The sequence below is a fragment of the Dipteris shenzhenensis genome, chromosome 18, assembly GCF_047967505.1.
Source record: "Dipteris shenzhenensis isolate YYH24624 ecotype China chromosome 18, Dip_SZ_1.0, whole genome shotgun sequence".
Classification (NCBI taxonomy): domain Eukaryota; kingdom Viridiplantae; phylum Streptophyta; class Polypodiopsida; order Gleicheniales; family Dipteridaceae; genus Dipteris; species Dipteris shenzhenensis.
Genome location: NC_141613.1, coordinates 28,763,249 through 28,781,593, shown reverse-complemented (window position 1 = coordinate 28,781,593; position 18,345 = coordinate 28,763,249). Strand labels below are relative to the sequence as shown.

Here is an 18,345-nt window from a genome sequence, read left to right as displayed (position 1 = left end):
GCACTTGTTGGACAACTTGAAATCTTAAGACCTCAACGAAGGGGATTTAGCCTTCTCTTCATTGTACACAACACCAAGCAAAAACTGAAGTATCAAGGGCTAGGGCCAACGCAAAAGGAGATACCAAAGAGCCTCCTTAGGGCCCAAGGGTTTTATGATGGCATTTCATATATTTGGGTCCCTAATGAAGGCCATGTTAATAGAGTGAACCCACCACTCAAAGCTCCTAATATGGCCACTCCGCCTCAGCTTCCTACACCCCCCTCAGAGCCAATCATCGCAATGACATGTGAATGAAGAGGGTCAAGGGATAGCCCCACAAGAACCTATCCCCTTGGACAAGAAGACTACACTAGCTTGCCACATTGAAGAGATCCAAGGGGCAACCCCACAAGAACCTGTCCCCTTGGATAAAGAGACTACCCCCAAAAGTCATGTTGAAGAGGTCAATGAGGTAGCCCCACAAGAACCTAACTCCTTGGACAAAAAGGACAACATCGCAAGCTGCATTAACAAAACTCACTTCGTCTTGTAACCATCAACATCTCAAAGAACTCCATCAACAAGGTGGCCCCACAACGACTTGCCTTGCCCCTTAATGAGATGGTTGCACAGCAAGGTCGATCATGCCGCAGGTGGTACCACAAGAACGCCATGCCATCTTAGGGGGCAGCAAGTGGGGGTTGTAGGGCACTACTAATTTTTACACATAAAAGGGACTTCTCCCTCTTGATCTTCTAGAAAAGAAGCTGAATAGAGGGTCCTCTGCTCCTCAGCTTTTTCTACATAAGCAAGCACTGCCTTCAAGTCAATTTTTGCTTCTGGAAAGATGTTCATAATAGCCAACATTCCTTTCATGTGATGCTTGGTTTACCGATAGATGTGCATAGGTTGTAGCCATAATTTTCATTTCTGTCAAACGAGGGGTGGCATTCTGTTGATGGATGCAGGAGTTTTAAGCTGTAGTTTTCAGAGTCATGATGACTCAAAGTATCGCTTCAATTTGTCCTGGAGTGTCCAGTAGGAGCCAGGTCAGTTCTTGCTCCTTCTCAACAGCTGCTGGAGAGGTCACCACTCACAATACATTTTTTGGAAAGTGTCATTAGCACATTACAGTGCTGTAAGAAGATACATTTTGTACTGTAACAATGGTGAATTGATATATATGTCTGTGGTCCCTGATGTTACAACTATCATTCTGATCATGCTTAGTTTTTCCAGCAATTAAGACAGTAGATTTGTGTAATGTTCGACTGGTTAATTCACGAAAATATAGATGAAGACTGAGAAAGATTGCGTAATTTATGACAGGTTGATTTACAACATTAGGTGGCTGCAGAATTTATGTTTGATAACTTGTGCAGACAGTTGGCTAGTGCAATCAACTATTTCTGTTTGTATAAATTGAAGGCTTACCTATTAAGAGACACCATTAAGTTTCAGCAATCATTCCTCAAGCACTCTAGATTTTTTAAATATGCCTTATAATCTACCTTTATAATGCTCACAGATTTTGTGAGTTTCAAGTCCCTTTCGTTGTAATATCATTCGGATTGAATAAACTATATTACTTTCTAGGAAACTATTATTTCACGACTCTTTAAATTTCAATTCAATAACTAAGGTAGTACAAAGTGATATATGCGTAGAATTTCTACAGAACTTACTATGCCTATCTTGTTGATTTAAAGCATCACCCTTATTGGCATTCCCCAAGAATCTGATAACAGTCTCAAAAAATAGGACACAATAAGAACTAAAAGGCTATAGGGATCCTAACAAGTACGTTCCTGCTCCAATTACATGTGCTCGTTCCTTGACTCCTTTGTTTTGTATTACAACCTTGACTTTTTAAAGATATTTTCCCACATGAGAAAGTCAATACCAGTTCCTGCTGCTTTGACAGAAATATAGAGAAACCATGTTTCCAGCTTGAGCTGTGTTGCTTCACATCCTTCCATCAAAAGCAAGCATGTTTCCAGCTTGAGCTGTGTTGCTTCACATCCTTCCATCAAAAGAGAACGACTCTGATGCCACTCTGACGTACACAGCGACTTGCCCTTGTGAGGGCATGGAGGTCTGAAGCATATGGATCCGTGCTTCTTCACATGAGATCTCATACTTCCTTATATAGAACTGGCAGTGCATTGTGAATGATGTACCCATGACATTCAGGGACTCGGCAACATTTCTGCTAAATCAAGGAACTGGCATGCTATGTGAAAGATGACAATGACACAATTCGAAATTTTCATAAGATGAACTTCGATAAGTCCATTTTGGTGAGAAGCTTGTCCAGTGGTGTTCTGACTTTCTGTGCAAAAAAGGCAACAAAAACAAGATCAAAGAGGCCAAAGTTTGAATGGATGCCAAATTGCAAGATGCTATTTCATGTCAGTTGTGGCATGATAAAGTAGACGTCCATCATCTACCAGATGATTTAAAAGACATTTGCTCTTCCACAGAATATTATTTGTATCTTTTATCTCAAGGAGCAACTAAAGATATAAGCCTTCAATGCATTTGACTGCAAAAGGCCTCAAGTATTTCCCTGCCACATAAGCTCAAGACTATGACATCTAAGAAATCGCAAACACAAAAATAAGATACTAAATTCTCTGACCAAGAATAATAATTTGTTGCAGCACTAAGCACACAAACTTGCAATACACTACATTTTTTGGCAAAAACACAACACAAGCTCTTCGTTACCATAGACAATCTATAGCTATTTTGATATATGTAAACTGTGTATTTCTCTAGAGGAGACAGCTTTCAACAAAAGATCATAAATAGTGACTCACATCTTTATCAATATGGTATGTTTCACCCATCCGCTCAGGAGCATGGAAGCTTATATCCTCTACAACCTTTTCTATTACCTGTATTTGGCAATAGCAGGTAATCACCAAACTAATTTGCAAAACATTGCATAACTTTAAAGGGCATCATGTTTTTAGACAATTGAATTTCAACCTCCTTATTCATACCGTGTGCAATCTCCGAGCACCAATGTCATTCACTGACTTGTTCACCTACACGTTACAAAAATAGCCTTAGCCAAGCTCATCACTGTATCAAGTGAAGTCCAGCTACACTTATCTTCGGTTTGTGCTTATGGGCACAATGTGTCAAGTGAGACTTCGGCTACAGTATATTTGGCTTGTGCTCATTGGCACAATGTGTCCGTGAAATCCAAGAGGCTTTGATATTACAGGAGACCTTACAATTCAATCCCACACTAGGCCCTGACCTTAGGCAAGCCCTTCACTGCAAGGGCATGGTTGTAAGTAGTTAACTGTTGACCTAGACGTACAACTGCTCCTTGACGTAGTCATTTCTGTACTACCCCTATTGGACTATGTACGCATAATAAAAGCCATCCATTGCTAGATGCAATCGTTCTAGAATCCTCTAATGGCTGCACAGAATAGCTATAACGCAACTGTTTCAAGGGAGTAATGGCAATATAACGTCACCAGCATCAATCTCAGCAATCTATCACAAGAAATCACATCTCCACCAATATTGCAATAGCCAAAGGAGTGAATCAACTGATCAAATGATGCAAACTTCTGTACTCTCATTAGAAAATTTTGAAATAGCAAGGTACCACACCTCTGCAGCAACATTAGCAATTTCTTTAATGGCATCATCTGTGAAAATGAGATCCACATTCTCAGCCCTCATCAAAGCAACCTGTTGCTTGATCATATTAGCCTCAGGTTCCGTCAAGATGCGATAAAAGTCCTGGAGCGAACCAAGAAGTTAAAATGCATGTCAAAACCAAAGTTAAAACGACCTTAGAGACACCTCTACGTAAAGCAAATTTTATGATCTCATCAGCACATAAAAAGAACATCCAATCAGCGAATTTGAAAACTTTTGAGAAATACCAAAGTACTAAGTTTATAAAAGACAACCAAATGTCCACAAGCAATAAAAAATATGAGAGAAAGGAAATAGAAATCTCAATTTTAAGAAGGACTAAGGGTCATGATAACAGAAATTACAAACAGGTAACTTATAAAAAGGGGTGCCTAGTGCATCATCCAAACATTCAGCAAAGCGTATCTAAGCTGGAGTCACGGAGAAGGCTTGTCAAAACTAATCTAAGTGGGCTTTCACCTAATTTTTGGCTAACATTGCAAGGGAGCTCTCCTCTTTTCACAGCAAGCAATTGTGAAACTCCACAGAAGTCCCAAGCTTGTCTAGAAGGATCGGGAGCATGGGATCGAGGAAGTAGAACTCTCCATGATACACTTCAGCACTGGGATTTTGTAAAAGACAGATCAGCACAGGAAAGAGACTGAGAGGAAATTCAGAAAAAGAGGAAAAATACACATACTCATGAACAAAATCGTAAACAGAACTTGTGAGTATGTTACCTCAAAACCCTCTGCAATAGGAGAAAACCAGCTTGATCTTGCAGGAGATATGCTCAGCCTAACTGTCCGCTCAAATGTATGTTTAAACTACAGCACTGGGTCAAAGGTTTCTATGCCCATTTACCAATGTGGCTCATCCAGGGGTTCCAAGTTTGAAACTCTTACAAGGAGAACCCGAGGAACAAAAGCGTCCTACTTCCAAAAGCATTAGAAGGAAAACTATGATACACAAGAGGTAGCAGCACCTATATGGAGACTCCAAAATATGAATCCTGTATAGGGCTTGATGCACTAGTTGGCAACTAGTGAGTAGTGATTTGGTCTTCACACTCCATATTTTGTCCACTTATTGCGCCACCATGGGCCAGAAACTAATCCCAATCAGAGTGTCCTGCTCAAGCAGGGGAAAAAGAGCATAACACTATTCCAAGCGACTTTGATTCGGTTTATAAAAGAAAGATACTTTGCCTTTCGCGTTGCCCTTGACATCTCTTCATGCCAAATTTGAAGAGCATCAAGAGAAAGCTGGCATACTACAACATGACTAGACTTCTTCTGCAAATGTAACTCTGTCCATCAACAAAGTCTTGCTTCCAACTTTGAACGCACCACCATCTTTTACACTGATAGCATCCGACAAGTCCACTCACACTCCTGGAATTACCTTTTCACGTGCAAAAAAAGTACCCAAGACATCAAGCCTGGATCGCATGGAATACCTTAGCTAATTCAATAAGAAAGAAGCATAGGGAGTGTTACAGAGCAAGGAATAACTGACTCCATCATAACACACAAGGGGAAATGGGAGAAAAGGTGCTCGTTGATTATTAGACATTATGTGGCCTTCACCATTATTATCCATCTGTTCCTATGACTCCATCTGTCACCAAGCTGTAAATACTCAAAAGTCAAAGTTCTAGTTGACCATTTATTGATCATAATTAATGAGCACTTCATTTATTTAATTATGTTCAAAATTTTAAGTCTAACCCCGGTTAGGAAGACTTGTTGAATGCCAAGAGGGTTAGTTGCGGTTAGCCAAAGAACCTATAACTCCGGTCAGAAAGAGTTGACTTCGGTCAACAACAAAGCAAGCTGACTTCGAACAACCTAGATCATTACCGACTTCAGTCGGAGAGTTCTGGCATTAATAAAGGTGCCTTGACCCCCTAGTCAAAGTCCTTAATTATGGCTAGAAGGGTTCGCTTCTGTCAACCACAGAGTTAGTGTTTTATGTGCACATGTTTGCTTGGTGGGGACGCCCACAAAGACTAGGATTAGTCTAGAATTTATTTGCATGCAAAAGCGCTAACAATTAATGGGTGCCATAGCTATGTGCACTTTAATTAAGGGTTGCAGGCTCTAAGAGGGGTGGATCCCCAAAGCGCTATGGAGCTCAATGGATAGCCAAGAGAAGCCCATGTGACCGACGGCTAGGAAGACCCTAGACTTTTTCCCTTTGAGACATGTAACTAGAATCTAGCTAGGGGCTAGTTAGAAATTATGACAAGTGGCTCTTGCCTAAAGGAATGAGTCTGAGAGCTCTTTTGTAAAAAGGGATTTATGTTTGAAAATTATGTATGAACAGCCAAGTGTGAACTCTTGTACTCAGTTTTTCATTATATGAATAAAGACTCTCTGTGTGTGTGTGTGTGTGTGTGTGTGTGTTAAGGAAAATGCCTTTGCTACAAATGATCAATACTGCTTGGCATAATCAATATATGCCGGATTCTTGGAAGAAAGGGTTGGTCAAACTTCTACCCAAGAAACCCATTTGTGAATCATTGGTTGATTGAAGGCCTATTACCTTGATGCCGGTAATATACAAGATCATCACTAAAATGGTGGTTGATCAGATTAAGGAATACCTGGATGATGGCCTGCATCCAACTTGGTATGGTTTTATTCCAAGGCGGCATATTACCGATAATATTGCAAATGCTTATGTTGGGATTGAGTATGCCAAGTACACTGACCAAGATGTGCTCATTCTTCAGGCGGATATTGCAAAGGCATTTGATACCATTCAATGGAATTTTAAAGCTCACACCATGCACGCTTTGGGATTTGGTCACAAATTGCAGCATGTCATCTTTTGGCTTTATCAGGATAGCAAAGTTGCATGCATTTTGTCTGGAGATTTATCAGAGCATTGGACGCTTCGATATTCAGTCCTCTCAGTGCTATTTTATATGCTATAGCCATGCATCCAATGCTTCGATATATTGATCATTTGGTGGCAACAGATATGTTACATGGGCTGGAAATTCCTGCAAGTCGTCCATTGGTTGCTCAGGCTTATGCAGATGATTCCTTTTTCATGCCAAAAAACACTCCAAGGGATCTTTCTTTGCTTATGCAGGCTCTCTCCTTGTATGGACTGGCTGCTGGCCTTCACATTAATTTTCAGAAATCCCGTCTGCTTCCATTGCACTCTAAGGATTGGCAAAGACTGCTTTGGCCAAGGGAAATTGTTCCACCTACTCGGTTGATTCGTCATCTTGGATATCATTTGGGTTGGAGCATTACTCGCCGTCAACAAATTGATTGGGTTCTTGCTCAATTGAAGAAAATTTTGAAATTTTGAAAAATTGGCTACTTGGCCGTTGCATGTCCATCTTCGCATTGTTCAATCTATCTTGGTGGCTTAAATTCAGTTTTATATGCCATTGATCTTTTTCACTAAGGGGGGTCTGTCTTCCTTCATGTCCCCATTATCAAAATTTTATGGCGGTCAAAGCATGGCGACAAAAGATTGTGGATACTTCAAGTACAGAGATTATTGCTCACCCAAATTGTGTGGAGGGCTGAATATCCTTAATATTCATGTGCACATTTTACCTCACAAAGGCAAACTGATGCTTCAGTTTCTTCAAGATGATCAGCCTTGGGCCGCTATGATGCGCTCCTTACTTGTTCACATCACCACTCCTGCCTTTGGTTTTTGGCAACCCATGCAGTGGGATTTTCTTTTGGGTTGCATTGAAGCCAACATCAAAGGTTGCCCCATGGTTTCTCAAATGTTTCTAGATTAGAACCATGTTCTTTTAACACTTGGAATGGAATGGAAGAGACTCGTTACAGGGTAACTCTTTACGAGTTGAGAGCATCCATTGGTCACGGGTTTTTTCTCCTCCTTTGGCTCTACAAGAATCCCGGCGCTCTTACTTTCTTGATACAAAAGGGATTTCCCATGTTGCTGATGTACTTAAGGATGATGGCACTCTTTTATCTTTCCCTTTGGATGCTGCAAAATATGGTTTGGGCATGCACTATCATCCGGTATGGTAAGTCATTACTCGTATGCTTTAGCCATTTCAGTTAGTACCGCCTTTAGAACTTCAAGACAAGCTTCGCAACTAGACTCTTCTTCCTTTATACTCGTCCGTTCGTTCTTTGAAGCTGTCACATATAACTGTCTCTTCTTTATATAAAGTTATGTTATCACCACCTTGGGTGTCCGACAAGGCCAATCAAATTTAAGCATTGCATCATCCACTCAAATGGTGGAGAAAGAGATTGAAGCAGATTTGGCATTCCAAGATTCCATTATGCCAACATGTCTTTTTATGGCGTGTTCTGTTGGGGGTTGTACCGTATGGACAGTTTTTATCATGCAGACGTACTGCTCTATGTATCTATCATCGGTGTTTAGCTCCAAGGGAATCAATATCTTATATCTTTTGGCATTGTCCCGAGACACAGAGCCTCTTGGGCATCCTCCGACAAAGATTGAGACTGTGGTTTTCTTTTGGCAAGCTTTTCTGGTTGTTTGGGATCTATCCTAAATGGCTGGAATTTGATTTGTTCTTTACCTGTGTCCACTACTGGGTACTCTAGACTCTTTGGAAAGCTAGAAACCACAGAGTCTTTGGTAATTAAGTTTTCTCTAATTTTGTTTTTTTCCGTCGTTCTTTGCAACAATCGCTCTTCGATTATTTGCAAACTCACTACATAGATCAGGATGTATATTTGTCCTATATAGGCATTTTCGCTTGGTGTAATATTTTAGCTTGCCAGTTTCTTCCTGGTTAGCTATCTTGTAATATAAAGCATTCAGAGTTTTCACCAAAAAATATGTATATGTGTGTGCGTATGAACAACCAAGCGCTGAACTCTTGTACTGAGTTTTTCATTATATGAATAAAGACCGTGTGTGTATGTGTGTGTGTGTGTGTGTGTGTGTGTGTGTGTGTGTGTGTGTGACTTGTGCTTATGGTCATTGGACTACTGATCATTGGAAGGTTGTCATTGGCAGATTTGTAAGGAAGATACCTGGCTGTCCTTTCTATACTGCCCTGATACTTGACTAGAAACAAGTACTTTCTAAGGTCAAATGGGCTCCTGATAATTGCTCGGGGACAAACTCAATGAGGAAAGAAAGTATTGATTGGAGTGCCATCTTTGACATTCCACTCGCTTTACAAGATCCTGGGGCATACAATCTCATGAAATTGGGAATTAGATACATACATGATGTGGTAGATGATCAGGGATATGTCTTATCTTTTCCTCAGGCCACTGCTTCCTATACATTGGGAATGCATCATAGGTCTATATGGAAGAAAATTGCTGATTTATTACATCCTTTTCTACCTGTTCCTCCTGCGACTGACATAGACAGGCTTACGGATTGGCAATTGCAACCCTCTGCTACATGCACTCATCCTGTTCCTCTTCCTGCCTTAACCTCCATCAAAGCCTATAGGCTTCTTCAGCCTGCTCCATGGATTCAGCAATATGCTAATTCTCTGTGGCATATAAGGAAGCCCCTCTCATGGTGGCGGAAGAATCTCGGGATGTTATGGAAGTGTAAAATGCCATTGAAGCAAAGACTTTTTCTTTGGAGATGTATGACAGGTACATTGTCAGTGGGGGTCACACTTGCTAAACGTCGCATTACACCATCCACATGTTTAAGATGTCAGGCTCCTTCAGAGACTGTTCTTCATTTGCTTTGGCACTGCTCGTGTACTAGGATCCTCCTCAGAAGAATTTCAGATTATCTTCGGATCTGTTTCCGGAGTCACAGATTTGGGAAACATTTCTGGCTCTTTGGCAGATTTATGAAAGTCTTTGTCTCAATACTCACTATTTTTCTCTTGGGTGCGACAATCTCAATACTCACAAGTCATATGAATCTTTCCGAGCCTCATTGTTGCAATCCTTATATGATGCCTGCCATGAGGGTGATATGGATGCTTCTTGCATAGAGCTTTTCTTTTTATGTTTTTCATCTTTGGGATACTCTCCATTTCGGAGATCTCCCTCTTCCCCTTTCTCTCCTATTTGGTTTCTGGGTCCTATGTACTCTTTCCATCGCCAGAATCTCCCTTCTTTTTCTGAAATATAGTTCATCTTGGAACTTTTACTGGTTTTTTTTCTCTTTTTCTTCTATAGAACTTTATATTTTCTTCTCTCTAAATCCCTAAATCTCTCTTTCCCCTCTTCTCCTTGCAAATACACTATTTTCTTCTTCTTTGTGGGCTGTTTTTTGGGACTGTTTTTTCTCTATTATCACTTTATAGGTACCCCCCTTTTTTGGGTTCCATCTTCTTCAGAACACATGGCTGAATACTCTTATGAAATAACTTTTCAAAAGGATCAATCGGTTCAATGCAAAAAGCAAAAGCAGGCTGAGGGTCAGCATGACCCAGTGCATGATTCTGTTGAAGCACAACTAGTTTATGATGTCATGCATGAAGGATTTGCAGACAAGGAAAGAGTGGAAAGACTCTGTTCCATCAGTTGGTCTCATGGTTGAAGTGGATAAATTTGTGGATCCAGTTAGAGAATATGCCAAAAATGCAGTTATTTTATTTTTCCCCAGGTCGGATGCCACCTGCTACAGAGGTAGGCAACTGGTTGACCCGCACACTGGCTAGCTCATTTGTTCGGAAGGTACACTATGCAGCCAGAGGTTTTTTTGAGGTCATTATGGTAGATGAGATTCACAGGCAAATGCTTTTGGAACATTCGCCACTCTTTTTTGGGCAGCAAATGGTGCACGTTTTGCCATGGTCTCCCACAAGGGATTTTCAGGCTTTGATCCGACACAGATGTCCGGTCTAGGTTGAAGTTGTAGACTTCCTGCAATGCATGGCTTCACTCTTGCCTAAAATTGCAGCAACTTTAGGCAAAGTGGTTTGCCCACCGCGGCCTAACCGCAACTCTAATCGATTTTGCATTCCCTGATATACTGATGATCCCACACCAGAGTCTTATTCAGTCACGGTGAACAATGTTGACATGGGAAGTGCATTTTATAAATTGAAATGGGGATTATTTTCAGGGGCTTTCTTTGAATGTAAAAAATTTGGGCACATGGCTTCACAGTGTCCAATGAGTTAGCATAAAATGCCTCCTACCACTTTGCTTGTTTAGATGCCCAATAAGGATGCTCCTGCCTCTATTGGGAATAAAAATAGACAGTTTTTTGTGAATTGGGATAAAGGCAAAGCTCCAGTGGTTTCAAATGGGACTGCTTCTTCCCCTTCGCTTCCTGCTATTCAATCCTCAGCAAAAGGACCAAAAACTCCAATTGATGGATGGCAAAGTCCAAGAAAAGTTATTTATGTTCGACGACCTCCACCCTCTCGCACTTGGAATGGTGCATCTTCTAGTGGAAACTCTCCAGAGGTCAATTCAGGAATTGGGATCACATGGGCTGCAGTGACAGCTAGCAGAACCCTCTTCCCTGAAGAAGAGGTTGTTGCTTTGCTGTCTACTCCTCAGGCAAATGTTTCTTCTCAGGGAAGAGGCCCTGACCCTGAGGTAGAAATGCAGGGTTGACATCCTAAAGGTTGTTGCTCTACATAGATGTTTCTCTCCTATAAATATCTATCAATATGACTGCTCATATCAAATGCTTTACACTTAATGTTCAGTGATAGGATCTATCTCTAATTCTCTCTTGGATTTCGTCAATCACAGGCAAGGAAAAATCACAGGCGATGGCATCACGTATATCCTCCCAGCCACACTCATGGATAGCATGCACACAAAGATACGTAACTTTTCATTCCTCATGCCTATCCACAAGCCCACAACTCCCTAGATGGTTCCCTCTGCCACATGTTATCATTTTAGACCTTTTACTTGGTACACCATTTACCCCTCTCTTGGGGCACAATTTAAAACATTTGCCCCTTGGCATTATTACACATTTAGGTGCACCTAGGCCTTAGCACTCATAACCACCTAGTCGATGCCAATACACCCTCACCTAGGACCTTGGCAGTTACTTCCCTTGACCATTTAATTTACACACATGAAATATTACAAAAGTCGGTCCTCTAAGGGAAAATGCCCACCGATCTTTCTGAGGTCATGCTATCTCGGCTAGAGCATAACATTCCTTCCTCTTCAAGCATCAACGTCCTCGATGATGAAATCTGGGAACACTCTCCGTAATTGGTATACGGATTCCCACGTAGCTTCCCATAGAGGTAGACCATGCCATGCAACCAACACCGTGGGTATCTTTCGATTGCGCACTTGCATTGTTCCTCGGTCCCGGATTCTTGTTGGCTTGCGTCTTGCATTATCCTCTATCTCCTGAAACAAAACCACACCTTCGATTAGTGAGTCACCAGTATGCAAAAATTTCTTTAAACGAGAAACATAAAACACTCGGTGCACCTTACACCCCGATGGTAATTCCAATTTATAGGCTACCTTGCCTATTCTTTTTAGAATTAACCATGGCCCACAATATCGAGGTGATAACTTAGCACACTCTCCTGCAGTCAAAGACTTAGAGTGCGAAGGAACTCCGAGAAAAACTTTTTCTCCTTCCTTAAATTCTCTAGTGGATCGGTTCTCATCCGCATACACCTTAGCTCTATCCATAGCTTGGCGGATGTTAGCTCTCGCAAGTGCTAGCATCTCCGGCATCTGAACCACAAAGTTCGCGGCACTAGGCACTTTCTGAGGTACTCCAACTATAGTTGGATTTACTGGTCTAAAACCATAGTTCAGTTCAAACGGATTGAACCCTGTAGAGAAATGTTTTCTATCATTGTAGGCAAACTCCAACAATGGCAACCACTTGTCCCATGTATGTTGCCTCAATGACACATATGCTCTAAGCATATCCTCTAAAATCTGGTTGATTCTTTCTGTCTGACCATCCATTTCTGGATGATCCCCACTACTCATTCCCAACTCAGTCCTTAGTGTCTCAAATACCGCAGTCCAAAAATGACCAGTAAATTTGACATCTCTGTCTGACACTATGGATCTGGGTAATCCATGCAGACGAAATATATGTCTAATAAACAAATCCGCTACTTGCGGGGCACTAACAGACTCCCTAGTTGGAATGAAGTGAGCCATCTTGGTAAGACGATCAACCACCACAAGGATAGAATCATATCCACCTTGTGTCGTAGGCAGCCCTACTATAAAGTCCATGGAAATGCTCTCCCACTTACTTAGTGGTATCTCCAAGGACTGTAAAAGGCCGGGTGGCTTCACCCGCTCTGCCTTACTTACCTGACACGAAAAACAAGGTGTCACATATTCATGAATATGCTTTTTCATCTTTGGCCAAAAGAAATCTCACTTCACGAGATCATATGTCTTCTCGACTCCTAGATGTCCCGCACATGGGTTATCATGGCACTGTCAAATGACTCTCTGCCTGAGATCATTCTGACTCGGTACTACTACCTTGCCATTTCTTTTCAGCATACCATCCCTTATGGCATATCTTGCATACGTTTGGCCTTTTCTAGATGCCAGGTCATCCTTTTCATTTTCCCCGGGTTTTAACATATGAGCCTTAGGCCAAAGGCTCTGGACAAACTCGTCCACCTTCTAAGTTTCTCTAATCTCGGCCATTAGAGCACTCTCCAATACCGTGAAACTCATGTTATGCATAATGCGTGACAACGCATCAGCAACCTTATTATCCTTCCCTCTTCGGTACCGAATCGTCAAATTAAACTCCTGCATGAGTTCTGCCAACCTAGCTTGGCCGCCTCTCAAGTCAGGTTGTTTACAAAAATGTTTCGTATCATGATCAACATCCACATAAAACTCTGATCCATACAAATAATGTCGCCATGTTTTCAAAGCATGGACAACAACATACAACTCTAATTCATGACTGTGGCCAATTTCTTTGAGAGGGAGAAAGCTTCTTGCTTTCAAAGGCTACTGGCCTTCCCTCTTGGAGGAGAACTGCTCCTACCGCAATGCCACTTGCATCGGTTTCCAAGAACAACGGTTTCTGGGAATCAACTATTTTTAACACCGGTCCTATGACCACAACTTGTTTTATGGTGTTAAAACTTTCTTGTTGATTCTGTCCCCATATAAAAGGTACTTTATCTGAGGTCAGATCAGTCAATGGCGATACTATTTCGGAATATCCTTTGATATGTCTTCGATAAAATTGAACAAATCCCAAGAATGATCGCAAAGCGGTCAAACTCTGAGGGATTGGCCAAGTCAGTATCGCAACCACTTTCTTTGGATCCATTTCTACCCTCTTTGGAGTAATTATAGATCCTAAGTATTCAAGTCTAACCATACACAGTAAAGTTTTCTTCTTATTCACATAAAGACTAGCTTTCCTTAAAGTACTGAACACTACTCTTAAGTGTTCACGATGCTCAGTAATACTTTTACTGAATACTAGAATATCGTCAATAAAATGTACTACAAACTTTCCGATATACGGGCGTAGTAAATCATTCATAAGCATGACGAATGTAGCAGGAGCATTGGTAAGTCCAAAAGGCATTACCAAAAACTCATAATGACCAAACTTGCTTCTAAAAGTGGTCTTATGCACATCCTCGGCTCTAATACGGATCTGATGGTCGCCACACTTAAGATCTATCTTACTGAAAATTACGGCCCCATGCAATGCATCTAGCAAATCATTGATCCGAGCCATCGGATACCTGTGCTTAATAGTGATATTATTCAATGCTCTGTAATCTATACAGAGGCGAAAAGTATCATCTTTCTTCCTCTTTAATATCACTGGCGAAGCAAAAGGTGAAAAACTGGGTTGAATCTGCCTCAGCTTGAGGTATTCTTCCAGTTGTCTTCGCACCTCAGCTTCTTCTGTAAAGCCCCCGGGATAAGCTCAATTTTATGCTGAACATTCCGCTCTGGAGGTAGCCCATAAGGTAACTCATCCCTCAAACAATCAGAGAACTTCTCCGATATCTCTTTAGCCAACTCGGCCATTTTCCCATCTTGGGTAGCCTCAGTGCTAGTCGACGCATCATCAATCGACTCTACCGATGCTATACACAGACACAGAAACTCTTTCAGAGTCTTCCGAACTTCCATGGCTGAAATCAATGGTCCTCGAGGTAAATCCTTTTCACCTCGCAAAACATACTCTACCCCGTTCATCTTGAACTGGTAAATATGCTTTTTCCAATCAATGCCTGGATTTTTCCAAAAATGCCAAGCCATGCCTAGGGCTATATCTACGTGAGCAAGCCTGGTTAACTCAAAGTCCAGCTTCTCAACATAGTCCTGTATTCGAAGTTCCAACTGGGTACCCTTTGGTCCCATACTTCAGTTGAACTTCTATCCCTCATCCTGACCGTATAAGCATAGTCAGACGGACTAGTTTTCAACTTGAGCCTCTTAATAAGCTTCGAGTTAATTACATTGTGCGTTGACGCTGAGTCAAACAACACAATCACATCATGATTGGCTACATGTCCTTTCATTTTAATTAACTCGAGCTCATTGAAAACCGTATACCTCGTTGCTGCGGGCTTTGAAAGAATGTTATCAGGTGCACCGCTTACTAACTTAGTAACAGACACACTTAACAACACAGGTACTAACCTCTGAGAAGGTCCCGCCAATTGCATTTGCATATGTTCCGCATTGGGACTCTCCTGCATTTCCGTGTCGCATTCAGATATTATCATATTGGCCGTGCGACGGTCTTTGTTCAGTGGACAATCTTTCCACTGATGTCGCTGAAGGCAACCGAAGCACAATCCTTCCTTTCTAGCTATCTCTTTTTGCTCCGGGGTCAACAAGGACTTGCACCAAGCCCGGGCTGCCATTGGAGTTACTTTTCTTTTCACTCCAACGGTGATACTTGTCTTTGCTGCTCCCTCAACTGGCTTCACCTGCTTGGTTTGGCCACTTGGCTGCAAGACACTTGTCTTTGAAGTCCATTTCCTCTGAAATCCCCCTTTTCTCAGGTACTCATGCTGAGTCCCTGCCTGCACAAACCCACTAGGTATACCTCTGGCATCCTCATAGTTCAGGGCTACTGCAATAGATTCATCTAATGTAGTCGCATATTTAGCCCGAACTTCCATTTTAATCTTGTCGTTCAGGCCATAGATATAGTCTTTCAACTGAACCGACATAGGGAGAGGGTCTGTTATCTTCATCACACATTCCCTGAACTTGTCAGTGTACTCTGCCACCGACAAATTCCTCTGGCGAAGGTTTCTATAAGCATCCCAAGCTCAGGACTCTTCGTCAGGTGGAAGAAAGTTCAGCTTTAAACCCTTCCCAGGTGGTAGGGGCAACTTGATCTTTCTATTGCTTAATCCACTATCTATTTGCTGCCTCAATAAACAGGTGAGTGGTCTCGCGGATTTTCTTTAGATCAAATCTGATTTCACAAATGGCGAAGGCTTCTTTCCACTTGTGTAACCAAACCTCGATCACATCAGAACTGTGCTCGGTCATCCGACCAGCGTACTTTTCTAGTCTATAGTTTGCAATATTAGCTACCTTGACCTTTGCACGTTCTGATGAGTGTATACTGGGCTCTGGCTCTGCTAGAGCTTTGCCCTTTTCATTTCTAGATGGTCTAGCCGATAAGGCTTGCACCATCTCCCTAATTTCATTTTGACCAGCATTCACTTGAAGCTGTTGGTTCATGATCTGCTGTAAAGCATCTTCTAATACAGAAATCCTACCCACCAAAGTAGGCGTTGTGTGATGGGACACTTCTTGCGTAGATCGCGCTCTAGATTCACCAAGATTTACCCTGGAATCTTGTCCCTCTGCCTCCATTGTTTCAAAAGGAAAAATAGTTTTTTTTTTTCACTTCAAATTTCCTTCTGCTGTACAGGGATAAATCGACTGCAAACTCTGTTGTACAGGAATAAATCGACTGCAAACTGGAAAATAGAATTTTATACAAAAGGAAAAATGATGCTCCCTGGAAGTTCCCGGAGTCCCGAATTCCTTTCTTCTGCCAAACTTTAGTAAGCCTCGAAAATCTTCATTGAACTAATCAAGCACGTTTCGACGTCGAGCCACTAAGCCATATAACCATACTGTTGTTCGTGCGTCGTTCATCGCCACGCCTCTCTCCACGAAGTAATCCTCCGTCTGCGCTCCCTTCGTCCGGCCTGAACGCTAACCTGGCTCTTTCGTTTCGTCGTCACGTCCATACACACAACAAACTTGCCCTTTTCATACGTGACTTCTTGAGAACAGGAGATGGAGTCCTGCGATGTCTTTTGGGAGTCGGTGACCGCACCCTATGATTTCGCTTCAGGGTCGCAGATACCAAATGATAGGCTCTATTCCTACCTGTCTGTTTTTCTCTTGGTATCGAAGTCAATCACATCGACGGGTCTTTGTTCGTTCATCAACCCACCCAACCTTCAAGCCCATCAGCCCACCATGTGCTCTCGTGTGCACTGTCTCTCCCTCTCTTTCCTCTCATTCATCCACCTGAACGCTCTGATACCAAATGATAGGATATATCTCTGATTCTCTCATGGATTTCGTCAATCACACGCAAGGAAAAATCACAGGCGATGGCATCACGTGTATCCTCCCAGCCACACTCATGGATAGCATGCACACAAAGATACATAACTTTTCATTCCTCATGCCTATCCACAAGCCCACAACTCCCTAGATGGTTCCCTCTGCCACATGTCATCATTTTAGACCTTTTACTTGGTACACCATTTACCCCTCTCTTGGGGCACAATTTAAAATATTTGCCCCTTGGCATTATTACACATTTAGGTGCACCTAGGCCTTAGCACTCAGAACCACCTAGTCGATGCCAATACACCCTCACCTAGGACCTTGGCAGTTACTTCCCTTGACCATTTAATTTACGCACATGAAATATTACAAAAGTCGGTCCTCTAAGGGAAAATGCCCACCGATCTTTCCGAGGTCATGCTATCTCGGCTAGAGCATAACATTCAGGGGATGTGTGATAGTAGGAAATGGAAATCTGTGTGGCTGTATATCAATAGATTTCAGCCTGATATAGTGGCATTACAAGAACACAATCAACATGTCTATGCAGGAAAGACAGGTCATTACTGTGCTATGATATTTTCCATGCTGGGGAGCACTCTTTCTCAGATGTAGTCTTTCTGATTAAGCATGAGCTTCAACCAATTATTGCTTTAAATGACAATCAAGGCAGATGGATTATTCTTCAATGCATCATTCAAGGCGAGGTGTTTGAATTTGCTTCTGTCTATGCACCTCAATCTTCTCAGAATAGAAGTGCAATTTGGGATGCCATACAACGAATACCATGGAGATATTATGCCTTTATATGTGGGGATTTCAATAATGCTCCGCAATAGGGTGACAATGCATCCGGAAATACTCATATGTTAGCCCCTGAAAGGCATGCATGGTCTCAATTACTGATGCATCTTGATTTGGTTGATCTTTGGAAGGAATTGCAGCCTTTGTCACCAGGATACACTTTCCAACATAATGCCCTTTCTTCTTATCAGGCACGTCTGGATCGCTGGTATAGTGTAGCTCCGCAACAAAATGATGATTTTACATGCAAAATGTGGATTGACTATGCCTTTGTGCATTCAGATCATGCACCATTATGGTTGAGGTTATCTTTTTATGATATGCCAGATGATAGACTGCCTCAAAGGCAACATCTGATTGTCAACAATAGCTATTTGCAACATGTTGTTTTCAAGGCAATGGTTGCTGAAGCATATCA

General features: G+C 41.9%; 1 protein-coding gene across 5 annotated transcripts in view; it reads right to left on the bottom strand.

The window, feature by feature from the left end:
- Positions 1-1,599: 1,599 nt before the first annotated feature.
- The window catches only part of LOC147891059 (uncharacterized), a 63,984-nt gene continuing 47,238 nt past the window's right edge, over positions 1,600-18,345 (bottom strand). For 3 of the 5 annotated variants that reach the window (XM_087389515.1, XM_087389520.1, XM_087389516.1), the window contains 4 exons: positions 3,619-3,750; positions 2,991-3,035; positions 2,805-2,882; positions 1,600-2,314 (listed from right to left, as the gene is read on the bottom strand). In XM_087389515.1, the coding sequence (XP_087245641.1) occupies positions 2,252-2,314; positions 2,805-2,882; positions 2,991-3,035; positions 3,619-3,750 (318 nt within the window). In that variant the 3' untranslated portion in view covers positions 1,600-2,251. Of the gene's footprint in view, positions 2,315-2,804; positions 2,883-2,976; positions 3,036-3,618; positions 3,751-18,345 lie in introns of all 5 variants that reach the window. The other 2 variants (XR_015542597.1, XM_087389517.1) reach the window with 2 other exon arrangements.